General features: G+C 47.3%; 1 protein-coding gene across 6 annotated transcripts in view; it reads right to left on the bottom strand.

Annotated features, from left to right (window-relative positions):
• Positions 1–13,429, bottom strand: part of mast4 (microtubule associated serine/threonine kinase family member 4) — a 115,291-nt gene that overhangs the window by 44,255 nt on the left and 57,607 nt on the right. Inside the window, exons 1-2 of one of the 6 annotated variants that reach the window (XM_048259887.1) lie at positions 8,383–8,676; positions 6,508–6,588 (exon numbers count right to left, since the gene is read on the bottom strand). The exons of 4 other annotated variants lie outside the window; for them this stretch is intronic. In XM_048259887.1, coding sequence (XP_048115844.1) covers positions 6,508–6,588; positions 8,383–8,429 — 128 coding nt within the window. In that variant the 5' untranslated portion in view covers positions 8,430–8,676. Of the gene's footprint in view, positions 1–958; positions 1,867–6,507; positions 6,589–8,382; positions 8,677–13,429 lie in introns of those variants that run through there. One more of the 6 variants, XM_048259886.1, reaches the window with a different exon arrangement.

Raw genomic sequence — 13,429 nt, 5'->3', positions numbered from 1 at the left:
CTTCAAAAGATAATCTGGCTAATACAGGCTCACTGACAGGGAGTCATTCCACCCCTTTCAGTGAAAATGAAATGGTGAAGTGTCCATTCGCAACCCCAACTCCACATCAGATCAGATCCGACGGCCAATACAGTGATGAGCACAGGCTGTACTGTACAGTAATGTATTGAACATGCTGTGGAAGAGATGAAGCAAATCCATGGGGGCTTTAAGCTTCTCCCTCGCTGCTATAAAATAGGTCATGGCAGGGATTTAAAAATATGAATATGGTCGAGGACAATAGGCAATGAAGTTAGCACATGCAACTCGCTGACTTGGTGAAGGAGCGAGAAGCCGCAAAACTGTTCGGTTGGCATCTTTGACCCGGCTCGCACACCGGTGTCATAAAGGCAGAGACAGGACCTTCCTTGGAAGGTCAGTGACCCCAATTTGAAGGGTTAAGTGAAGTTAAGTTAAAACATTCATCATTCTGACCATTTGGACACACAAACCAACAATTAGGACAAAGCTATCTCAGTAGTTGATGTTTAAAGCGCCTGGTCACTACGGACAACTGTCCTAGTTGAAGGATAGGGAAATAAAGAACTTCACAATGGCCTGCTGATCACACTGGCACGCCTTTTGTCCCTGGAAACGAGGCGAGGTAATTAAAAACCCTGTTTGTAAACATCCTCTCAACGCGGCGCATGGGCCAACCGATAATGCCACGATAAGGATCACCCATTCATTCCTCACGGAGACCTCACAATGGAGGAAAAGAAAATCACACACACAATGGGTCAAGCAACACCCAACGTATTGTTTGAGTAAGCGACCAACTTCTCACACAGCTTTGGTTCTCTTTAAAAACATTTAGCTTCCCATGTCACCTGAGACAAGAGGGCGAGGAGTTAGACAACACGGACACCCTGAACTTAAACGCCGTGGCAGAGTGATGAGGATGGAAGACTCTGGTTACCTCTTGGAGCGTCGAAGGCGAGCACCACTAAGGAAGTGTGGCATGGAAAAGTTGGAGAGCATCGTCCACAAGCTGGCGTCCGACATGGCGTCCAGGTCATGCCAGCACGGCGCGCTGGGGTGCCTCAGGAAGCCGGGGGAGGAGAAGCGCCTGGCGTCGCTGGGCAGGGACGCCGCGCGTCCGCCCGAGCAAAAAGTGTCCCGGTGGCTCGTCCTCGCCGCGGCACAACCGTCCAAGCCCAACTTGACGTGTGCAGACACATCTGCAAACAGCTGCGGCATGCAGAGGCAGGAGGGTGGAAGCGGGACAGCCTGTCCCCCCTCTTCTGCGGTCCTCCCGGGGGGTGTCCTCAATCACAAAAGCCTCCACGTCCAGTGGGCGCTGATTGTGGTCATAATCCCCTTTCCTCTTTCCTTACTTCCCTTTTCCTATCCTTCTCTCTCTCAGTCACAATAACATCCGTTTCTGGGCTGAGATGAAAAATATCCTTAGTCAAGAGACTTGTGTTTGTGCGCGTGAGTGTGTGTCTTCCTCTCTCTCTCTCTCTTTCTCCCTCTTCCTGGCTTGGTCTCTCTCACTCACTCCTTCCCTCTCTCTTGGTCTCTATCTATCCTATGCACGGCTCAGCCACTTCTCTCAGTCAGCTAAAACATGCTCCATATCATGTAACAGGCATCTACCACTTCCCACCCCGAGCAGGGGGGAGGAGGAGTCTAGTGAGTCAGATCAGGCACTGCATCATAAGGGTGCCACACGGAAGCACGACGCATTCAGCTCCACTCTGCGCACTTGCCCAACCTGGCAACTCTCCAGATGATCCCTGTAGGGGCTGGCTTTCCTATAGCTGGCCCGTTTGATGTGGAAATTCAGCGGCCCGTCCTCCCTCTCTCTCTCTCTCTCTGCTTTCTGAAACGGAGCAAGGGGGTGTTTTTTTTCTCTCTTCCCCTCCCTCCTCACTCTCTCTGCTCGGCTCATTGCAGACGGACGTGCATGCTGTCCGGCCCGGGTGCAGAGTGATGTGGTACGTTCCCGCACTTTTGATCTCTCGCACGCCTGTCCGCCAATCTGGCCTCTTGGCAGATCATACGAACAAAAGAAAGAACAGAGCATGGGCAGGCTAACCCCAATACCCCCTCCCCTTTCTGTACATCTCCCTCTGTCCAAAGTGCCCTCTATCTCTTTGTCTCTCAGTTTCTCCCTATTTTTGTGCTCTCTCTCTTTCTTTCTCCCTCTTTCCCTCCCTCTCTCTTCTCCTTGTCAGCTGACAGGCCGAGGCCAGGCCAGGCACCACCACCCCCCACATACACCTTAACTACCGCTGACCCCCCACATACACCTTAACTACCGCTGACCCCCCCCCCACCCCCAAACAAACACTTCCCACCGACCTCTAGCACCACCACTGGTCTTGACAATTAGCTGTTGAATGTGCTCCCATCCCCCACCTCCCGAGCCCTCGGCTCGCGCATGAGTGGACGGAAGGGGCCGAGGAGCGAGGGGAAGAGGGCAAAACCTACAGTAGCCTGATATGGTGGCGTGTAGCTACAAGCCCAGGAGCATATGACTGAGCTGTGTGTGTGTTTGTACTGTATGTGTGTGTTAAGTATGTGTGTGGGGGTGTGTGCGTATGTGTATGTGTATGTGTATGTGTATGTGTGGTGTTTTGTTTGGACATGATCCTATTGCATATCAATGAGGTTACCTGTAGTCTTGATTCAGAGAAACACTCAAACATTAACTGGGGCAATGAGGGAGGGGGTGGTGGTATTCAGAGTGTTTAGGAGATGAAAACGATTATAAAAAAAAAGCGCTGAGATAACAGGCTTGTTAACAACAAACAAACACCGCAAAGCACACATACACACACACACACACAGTGTCTAAAGTTCCCTGATGTGGAATGGAGTCTCATGACTCCATTGGTCTTATCTCTTATGCTGAGCCAATGACTTGTAAGCACTCTAGACCACAACCTGACACACACACACACACACACACACACACACAGGGTAACTCTGCGGAGTGGTGTGACGGCACCACATTCTAAATACGGGTATGCGGTGTGGCGCTCTGATTCCGTGCCCCAATTAAAGCGAGGGTGATTCAAAGGCACACGGCCGCTAGAACTTATTCACACGGGTGTGTACCTGACTAAAGGTGACTGACACCTCAGAGTGTGTTTCCCTGACCTCATCTGATGACCCGTTTCCTTAAACATGTTGCTGATCGAAAAGGAAAAACATGCTTGGCAATGACAGCCCAACACCATAGCACAACCATTCCACTATTCCTCAATGTCCTCAGCTTTCTTTTAACCAGAGCCAACAATGAAAAAGCCAGAAAATAAATATATAAAAATCACCACCATCAGAACACATGCCATTTTTGCTAGCAACCACTATGAAATGCAAACACTCTCGGTGACTCAGAAAATTAATCACCCCCCTGAAAATGAGGGAGAAGATACAACCACCCTATTATCCCGAGACACTAACGATATTTATGCATGAATGCTTTTATTAGTAACTTTGACACTTCGCCTGTGCTCCTCTAGATGAGATTATTAGCAGCGTAATTACATCTGGGGGGATTGAGGCAGTGTCTTACTTAAAGGGCACCCTCGGTATCAGCAATAGGCGTCAACACAGTGGAAGCTTGGGGTTAAGAGGCAAGAGGTTTCTTCAGCAGATTGTATCAGTATTAAAGAGACTCATGAGAGTCTTAGATATGCGTCATTCTCTGTACTATAAGATTATGATAAGTAGGAACGAAGATCACAAATTAATTTAGGAAAATGAGGAAGAGGACAACAGGCCATATGCATTTAGCAATAAGCTGTGGTGATACGGGGATAATTTTACTGTTCAGAGTAGATAATAATATTAAATAAATGTTAGTTAAATAGATGAAAATAAAGTTAAATAAGAAGAACAAAATTATTTGAGCAATTGGCATTAAAAACCATAAAATGAACAGTCTGCCTAGTTAGGCCTAGGGAAAGTGGATTCAGATGTGGATGTGGATTCAGATGTGGATATCTGTGAAGGATCCTACTGTGCATTCTGGGCCTGTGCCTGTGCTCAGCATCTCTACTCCCATCCCTTCAGAACCTTCCATCACTGCTGCTCCGTTTACTGTCATTCCAGCACTGTGTTTGGGCCTTTCTGTCATCTGGTTGTTTGTGTTGTTTTTCTGCATGACGAGCTGGCAGCCGATGTTTTTATGAGAAACTTGGACTGGATTGGATTAGTTGCTCTAGTTGATTTTTATCCCTGTCTGTACACTACCATTTAAAAGAGAGAGAAAACGTGAGAACCAGAGAACAGAGAGAGACAAACAGGCATATTTTGCTTTTTCCTATTCTCCATTTATCCCAATTTATTTTGCTGTTTTTTTCCACTGTCCCTGCCATTTACTGTTCTGTTGGGCTTCACTTTTACGATGCAAATATTGGTTGTGTTTATGACTGTCAGTTTCCTCTCCGGGAGCTGCTGTTGTTGTCTTGTTGTGGAACACTAGGCTCAGGCTGGAGAGGGGGGGCGGGAGGTGTGTGTGTGTGTGTGTGTGTGTGGGGGGTGAGAATCACCGGCCATCTCTTCTTCAAGCTCTCTTTTTTCCAGTAAACGAACAGACAGGATGAGTAAAACAAACAGAGGAGAGTTTACACATGTCGCTGCTGGGTTGCTTCTCGGGGGCACTTAACGTGGATCTGCCCAGCACCACTTAGCCATTTAGCAACTACTAACTTCTGGGGGTGGAGGTAGCCAAGGCCTCTGAAAACACAGCAATGGAATAAATACAGCAATGGTGTAATGTTGCAACAGTGTTCTCTGGCTTTAAACGCACCGTCAAACTACCAAGAAAACATTTCAAAACAATTACCTTCCAGCAGGCATTTACTGCTGCTGAAAACATTTTCAAGATGGCTACAGAGAGCGTTAGGGCATTTTTAAGTACCCGGGAGGCTCTATGTCGGTTCCGATTGCAAGCGACTATAATGAGGCTAATATGAGTACAGCTCAGGACTGTACTTGGCTCATTCTACAAAAATTGAATGGAGGAGGTTTGGGTCTCGCATAGGTGAAGAAAGTGGGTGTCAAATCAATGTTCCATGTTGGAAAAGTCTCCTGCCAAGATCTCGCATCGCAGTAAATAACAATCACACAATTGCTCTTTTTTTTCCTGCTCTCTCCTGGTATATTTGCGAAACCATATCCAGGTTGAACCCATCAATTAAGTGAGCAGCACTAAAATTACCGGCAATTGCGATCCATTAGTTCCATGTACCCAATGAACCAGACAGCTATACACTCTGTTGCACACTAGTGCAATGCTATAATACAATGCTACCATGCAGTCAGTGGTATCAGGTTGTCAGATCTGGCAATCAATATCATTTCACAAATCATCTCATTAAAGATTCACTATTTACAATACAAAGCCAAGATGCTTTTTAATAGAGATGTATGCACACCACACAAAGAGACTCACTGCATTACGGTTTCATTGTCAAGTACAAGATGAAAAGGTCTACTGTGTGTTGGCTGTGGGCTCTCACCATCCATGAGACTTCAGAGAGGAGACACAGGGGGCATCAACTCTGGGCTTTTTGAAGTTGTGGGAATAGAAGGTCAACAGAGCCACGCAACAAGCTATTGCATAAACACCAGCCAATCAAAACCACAAAACCACAAAAGAGTCCAGGCTCGATGACCCAGTTCATTTGCGAACCCAAAGATACGTATTTCTGGAACAAAAGGACGATTCACAGGCCTTCTCCAAAGCAAAAAGCTCCAGGCAAGCATCATTAGAGAGTGAGGAGAGGATTCTGGGATTGACAAGAAGAACGTCAGTGTCAAGACACACAGTCACAAACCCATTCAAGGTGTTTTTGAGCCATACAAAAACATTCACCATGTACTGTAAAAACCAAGCCATCACAGACACATAACAATCTTATTAAGCTTGCTGTTCACGGAGCCCGTGATTAATTCTCTCTCTCGTCCATCTTTCCGTCTCCATTTTTATGTTTATTAAAATATGCTCAAGTGCATCATGCAAATAATTGAGAAAACGGACACAGTTTTGCATTTTCGTGCATAAGAGTTTCATTTAGACCATCATAAATTTCCAGCTCAACCACCAGTTCTGGAAACAATGATCCTTGGCTGTTCTTTTCAGCTCAAGAGTTCAATTGTGAATTCTATAAATCCTACTTTGCACTTAAAAGAGTGGGCAAAAAGCAGATCACACAGAAAGAGAGAGAAAGGGGGTTCACTGAGAATATTACATAAGCCGTGACCCTGTTTCACTAAACCCCTACTCAAAAGCCGCAAAATCAAATGCACAACGAGTAAACAAAGGTAACAAGAGAGAGTTATTGTTTTTTTTTTTTGGTCTTTGGTCTTGTTTCATTTTATGACCCTTGCACAAACCTCAATCAACATGGCTCCTTTGCCCATCCATTCAATCCGCCAAGAGAAGGACAAAAACAAAAAAAAGACAAGAAAACGAATCAAGATGGCCATATTGAAACAGCTCGCTCTTACCTCCAAAAATGAAAGGCGTGCAGCGGGCTGCAAGGACTGCAGGGGCTCGTGGGAGTTGGGCTCAGACTTCTGGGAGTGAGGCTGGAAGAAGTTAAATTGAGTTTCGTAAATGGTCATTTCTTCAGCATGAACGCCTGGATGGCATGGTGGGGTACAGTGGTGGGGTGGTGGGTTCAGATAACGGCACGCTCATATGCAGAGACATACTCTACTTGGCAAACATTAACCACAATGCAGCATCACACAGCAGCAGAGCACGTTATTTATCAAAACACTGACTAACTGACTGTATGTATGACCACCTTGATGGTGTTTTGGGAACATGTAACCACAGCTATCCTCAGGTTCTTCTGAGAGGTTGGCGGGGCAGTGAGGGGCTAGTTATGCACATCCACATAGGTGGACCATTAAAACGAAGCCAGAGGGGGCGAAAGGCAGGGAGAGCTCCTTTAAGGGGAGCCAGAAACACTACGCAGTTTCTGCAACAGTGCCCCCATTTTAAACAGCAGAAATCAACCCAAAACCTGAATAGAAATACTCGATTAAACCTAATCACACACTGATTGACTACAAAGAGTAAAAAGTAAAAACAAAAACACACTGTCAAGGGAAGTGGGGAGCGGAGTTTGAAAATTGCGATAAGGCAACAGCCATTGTGGGTAAACAATGACCTAGACGCTCCGTCTCTGCTCAGACGCATCCAACATGCGAGTTCCAGCTTGACAACGTCAGCATGTGATGGAGGCTGTACTCGGCTGAGCTGCCCAGTAAACGCATATCAGGCGGGGGTTGGGGAAAGGGGGGGGGGGGGGCAGACGCCTGTGTCGTTATTGACGACCCACATCAATCCAATCAAGCAGACCTGAAAATGCTGAGCTAGCCCCCACTAACCTACCCCCAACCCCCACTTCTGCATCCACTGAGCAGAGTTCTCGGTCTCCATAGTGATCTGCGTACTGATGCAAGTGCAAGGTAAACATGTGTCTTTGTGACCTTAGAGATCCTGAAAAGGACACACGCTGCGACTAATCCCCTTTAGTTAGCAGCGATCCCTCACGGCTGCATATGGCTCACATGTGCAGCCTAGACTGGTTAAACTGTTTGGGTGTCGTTGCCCTGATGCTGCAGCGACTGTTGCCGTTGTTGTGTTGTGATGGTGGTGGCGGCTATGGCTGTGACTGCGGTTGCAGCTGTGTCACTGGGCAGTGGTCAGGCCCTTTCCACAAGGGCACTTCACTGCTGCCTAACAACGCTATTGATCACAGTGCTTGGGGGAGGGAGGAGGGGGGAGGGTCTGACCAGCTGATCAACACACGATCAGGGTGATTAGGCGAGGTGTGGTAAACAGTACGTGTGCATCAATGCTAAAGACTGTGCGTGTGTGAGTGTATGTGTGTGTGTGTGTGTGTGTGTGTGTGTGTGTGTGTGTGTGTGTGTGTGTGAGAGTGTGCCCATGTGTGTCACCATAACCAGGCAGCCAAGATAAACAGCTGCAGCTATCCAAGGGCTTGGGGTTGACAGACGAGCAACAGAGACACACAGAGACACAGACACACACAAACACACACACGAGCGCTGTTGCTAGCTAACTGCAGAGTATATTCTGATCGCACTTGCTGCTGTTGCTGCGGATGCTGCCAGTGTGTCAATGCTGCTGCTACCTTCACACACACACACACACACACGCATAGTGACACACGCATAGAAGGCTAAACCCCAACATGCTGTTGCTAGCTGGCAGAAAGAAAACACACAGACTGCAGGCAGATGACCAGACGTCTGCCGCCAAGATAAACGCAACATAAGCGCATGAAGAGACACAGAGCGAGAGCAAGAGAGAGAGACAGAGGAGGGGGAATACGTGTATATACTCACTCCAGCGTCAGCCCCGGAATCCTCAACCTCTCCCGCTGGGCTTTCATGGCTCCAAAGCAGCGCTGGCTGTCTCTATTGTGCGCATGATACGGTCAGCCCTTCCTGCACCCCCATTTCCACTGACAAAGAGCCAGAGCCAGAGTCAGAGTGTGAGCGTAAGCGTAAGCTACCGCGCAGGAGAGAGGGGAACTGGTGAGTGCACTCGAGAAAAAAAAAGAGGGAAGGAAAAGAAGGAGGAGAAGAAGGAGGGGTAAAACCCTCTTGTGGGTGTTTTTTTTCCCTCTCTGTCTCCCCCCTCTTGCTGGCTCAACTTCCACCCCGAGCTGTCAGATGAGCGCGTTGGACGCCTGTGGAGGGGCTATGGAGGCTGGACAATACACCCCCCTCCCTCTCCCTTTGCTGTGTCTCTCGCTCGCTAGCCTGCTCTCTCACTCTTTCTCCACCTCCTCCCCCCTCTCTGTCTTTTTTTTCCCCTCCCCTAAGACACGCCCCCTTCTGCCTCTCTCTCTCTCTCTCAGAGACTTAAACACACAAGAAACACACACTCAATCACACACACACACACACACGTTTGGTTGTGCTTCAGCCCAGCCTCCTGCACACACACACACACACACAGAGAGTCTTGCATCATCATCCCGGTAAACACACTCCCTCACACAACATGGGCTCCACAGGCAAGGTGAGCGCCACATGCAGGGAGTTTTTCCCTGCCGCTTCACAAAAACAGACGGCCTGTAGCCAGGCTCATTTTTGCTTGGTCATGAGTGTACAGCAGAGTTTAGTCAGAGACTGAATGTGATTTTGTGTTAAAAAGTGGGTGTTTTGAGATAACTGTTAAATCATACAAGGTCAGCTTACAGCAAGATGTGAAACTGATCTTCCTCAAACATATCCTCCTAAGAAGATCCATCTAACATGTGCAGCCTTCTAGAAGATTCTGCAGTGTGTGCTGAATTAGACTCATTGAGGACAAAAGGTGCTTAGAGATTGCAGCTCTAATGAGCTTGCGAATCGCAAAGCGGAAAAGCCACGAGTTTCTGGTAAAGACTTGATAATGGGATTCAGCGTAGTAGGAAAACAGAGCTTAACTCTCAAGTAGGTAGTTAAAATGTCTCATTTAACTGAACAACAACTGACGAGTTGCAACCTTAAGAACCCCCACACACACACACACACACCTCTGGCCATTATACAGTAGGCATGTACAGACACTCAAGTCCAGCAGACGCACGGTACTCCCCTCTACCCCTGTAGCCCATGTCCAGAGGGAGCCGAGGGCCTCCGCCTCTCTTCGCTCTGACACTTAACTTCTGCCGCATCTCCGCACCACATGAATTGTTGATGCTGGTGCCCGGCGTGTTCGAGGAAATGCGTGTTTGTGGCTGACAGCTTACATTGCATCACCGCGGCATGATGGTGTCAGCCTGCTGAAGAAGCAGCAGCAGCATCAGCATCAGCTGCAGCAGCAACCAGCAGCCAGCAAACTAACTGGGGCATGAGAGATGGTAGAGAGAGAGAGAGAGAGAGAGAGAGAGAGAGAGAGAGAGAGAGAGAGAGGAACGAGGGAGAGAGAGAGAGAGAAAAACCAGGGAACAGGAGTAAGCACCTAGACAAGTGCTGCTGGGGCGGCAAACATGGTAGGCCAAGTCTCCAACCAGCCAGCTAATGCACTCAATCATTCATCCATTCGCACTGGGTAGACTCCACTAGGAGAGACGAGGTAGTCCCTTTCCAAGTTCTTCCTTTTCAGAGAACTCAACTGGTTAACTATGCATCAGCAGCAACAGGGTGAAGCACACAATTATGTTAAGGGAGGATTATGGTTGGAACATAATAACAGTGTTACGACACTTATTGATCATATAATATAATAAGAGGGAAGAGTTTGAATCAAGTTTTACTGTGCACGGTACAAAGGGTTATTATTTGCCAATGCTAACTAAAAAGAGTCCTTTTTAGAGGATCTGGAAATGTTTAGCAAGAGGAGGTCAGCATTTACCATAAATAGATCTGAACTAGCTAACATGTTTCTTGAAGCCTGGCCCCTGAACTGACCTAGGCTTAGCTCTCCGATTCAGTATTGCTACATAGCCCACTTACTCCTGACCTGGAATACAGTAGCTTGTTTCACTTCAACCACATGTGCCGCCTTGTGCAATGCCTTCAAAGCAGGAATGAGAATTAGTGTGATTTCCCTCAATCACTCCTTACAAAACAAACAAGAGCCAGGCCTGCCCTCTCCCCTGGCACAAAACGTTGTTAACCAAAGCCAACCCAAATTCTAGCATCTGCATTCTGAGCCAAAACAGCATGATCATGTAGGAGGATTAACATACGGTGAGCCTATGTCTAGTATACAAATTTTGAGTAACTTGGACTAGTGTTTTTGGAGTTATGTGAGAGAACACACACATAGACAGATTAGACCGATTACCATACCCTCTTCCCTCCTCCTGGGGGCGAGGAAAATTAAGAAATTAATTTTGAAAAAGTGTTTACAGGATACATACATAAAATATTTATGTAAAACAGTAATATATATACACACTACATACAATACCATTAGTTAAAGAGTCTGACCACCTGTTCCAGATTCCACATCAATGACACTAAATACACGGTAGCCAGCCATCAGTGTATCTGTTTGGTTTGCGTGTGTGTACTGTATGTGTGTGCGAGTGTGTGTGTCCTCATTGCACCCTCCTGCACTATGTCAGACAAACAATCAAATTGGCGCTGCTCTGTCAACAGTGTGCGGTTGGCACTCCACCACTCGCTACCTCGCTGCACCTCAGCCCCGGCAACCATCTTCAGGGTCCCTCGGCAACAGTCAACAAACCGCTGGCCATCTTCACGAGCACATCCATCATCTGGAGCGGCCGTTTGTCACGCCGGGCCGCTTCGTAAATCACCGGCACAAATGCCAAAGATTCACTGACACACCGTCTCTCTACCCAGTTTCTCTGGCTGGGTTTGCATTAGACTAGAGGACCAGGGAGAGGACTACTATTGACTACACTCGAGCATAAAACGACAACATTTCACTGTCAGGAGAGTTTCTCCTGTGCTCCACTTTCCCTCCATTGTTCCCAGTGTGAATAGGTGGTATTCTCTTGTGTCTACAGCAGAGAGAAGGGCGAGAGCAGGATGTGCTATTCTTTCGCTGAAAAGGAACGGGAGGCAGCAACAAAGCGTATGAAGGCAGAACTTCAATACAACACTGGGAGGGGAGAGGAAAAGTAATTGACGAAACAAGAGGGAGTTGTTCTACAGTAGTTTTAGGAGTCTCCTCTCCCCAAGGTATAGACAACACAATACAATACAGTACAATACAATACAACACTCCTGTACCAAGAGTCCAGTATGTCCAAATGATCTTCAACGAACATGCTACTGTTGAACAACTAGTGTGTATAGGAGAAATAGTACAACCAGTAGGGGGAGCTCTTTATCCTAGTCCAGTTCCAAATGAGTTACTGGGGCTTGGTCAGGGTGCATGGCGGAGATTCACAGGGAACAGATGTCTCCATTCCCATGGCCAGGCCAAATGCCAAGCTCTGATGGGGAAAATATTTCACCTGTGTGGACAAGAACGGACTCATCGCTCTCTTTGTCTCTTTCCATCTCTCTCCCTATCTGTCTGTCTGTCTCCTCAGTGAAGAGCCTGCATACTGCTAATCTGGACCTCAAACATTGCACTTTATTTAACAGCAGTTCATGCTAGACGAGATGGAAAACTACATGTTTAATATAAGAGCTGATAAATCAACCTCTCCATATATATTTCAGGTGATTAGCTCAGGAGCTTTGGCGCGAGAATGGGATGTTGAACTTCTGATGCCCTCCTAGCTTGCCTAGATTGGTTGCATGTAACACATCTGACTTATGCGACCATGGCAGGCACAGGACTCAAAGTCGTTAAGGTCGCTACAAAAACAGCAACAACAAGTTATTTTTAGACCCTATGAAAATCAAACCTGTGACCTATATCGGACCAACAATTTCAGGCAGGGCAGCTGTTAAGTGAGTGTTTACCAACCCACAAAAAAAAAAAAACCAATAAAATGTCTGGGTGATTATCTTGGCGATGACTAGTGTGACCCCTACAACAATAACAGTAATCAATAACACAGATTCTGTTTAGGTATAACAGTCAGGTGGTGACAGAATGATATCTTACACAATGCTTGCTGTGCACAAAGGCAGCATGTACAAAAGTCCTCCCTCTCTCATGCACACAGTAGTGGAGCTTGTCTGTGTATGATCGGTGCTTAAAAGCACAGAGAGCAAAAAAACTGATAGAGAAACATGAAGCAACAGTGCGATTTCCATGGCAACTTCATTGGCTCTTCATCCGAAAGAGAGAGACAGGGTGTAGCAGTTTCTCTCCTCCAGCAGCTGGTCTCCTGGCTGTCATTAGTGGGTCGTCTGCGTCTGTATGCGCTGAGGGAGCAGGTGTGGAATGAAACACGCCGTGCCGAATTCTTACCCCCCCCCACCACCACCACACACACGCATACACACACACGCACATGCGCGCACACACACACACACACGTGCACACACACACACACACACACACACACACTTAGAACAACGCATACAATTTGGGGAGGGTTTCACGTGGCAAGCCACAGCTTTAAAAGGCCTGGAAAAACCTCGATACCGATACCACCTGCCCACGTGACCACAGGAAGAGATGGATCTAAAAGCCGTTGAGCTATACTCCAAGACACCCAAACTTCCAGACTCTTTTCAGTCCTTTAACATTTTTGTATTTGTGAAGGCATACCTAACAGACGGGTAACAAGGATTAACTGCTGGTCTCAACTCCCCATGGCTGGAATCTCCCACAACACTCATTAGTTAGCAAGCCTCAGTTCATTCATCCTGTATTCAAACTACATCCTTATTCCACTCAGCCACTCTCTTGATTCAGACTACATGCCTTTCCTAGGCCAGTCAGTATCCACACGTATAGAGAATCAATCCATCCGGGGGCCTGAGGCATATAAATGCCTTGTGTAAAGGCCATAATATGTGG

Source organism: Alosa alosa, chromosome 12 (assembly GCF_017589495.1).
Source record: "Alosa alosa isolate M-15738 ecotype Scorff River chromosome 12, AALO_Geno_1.1, whole genome shotgun sequence".
NCBI classification, from domain to species: Eukaryota; Metazoa; Chordata; class Actinopteri; order Clupeiformes; family Clupeidae; genus Alosa; species Alosa alosa.
This window is presented reverse-complemented; position numbering and strand designations above follow the sequence as displayed.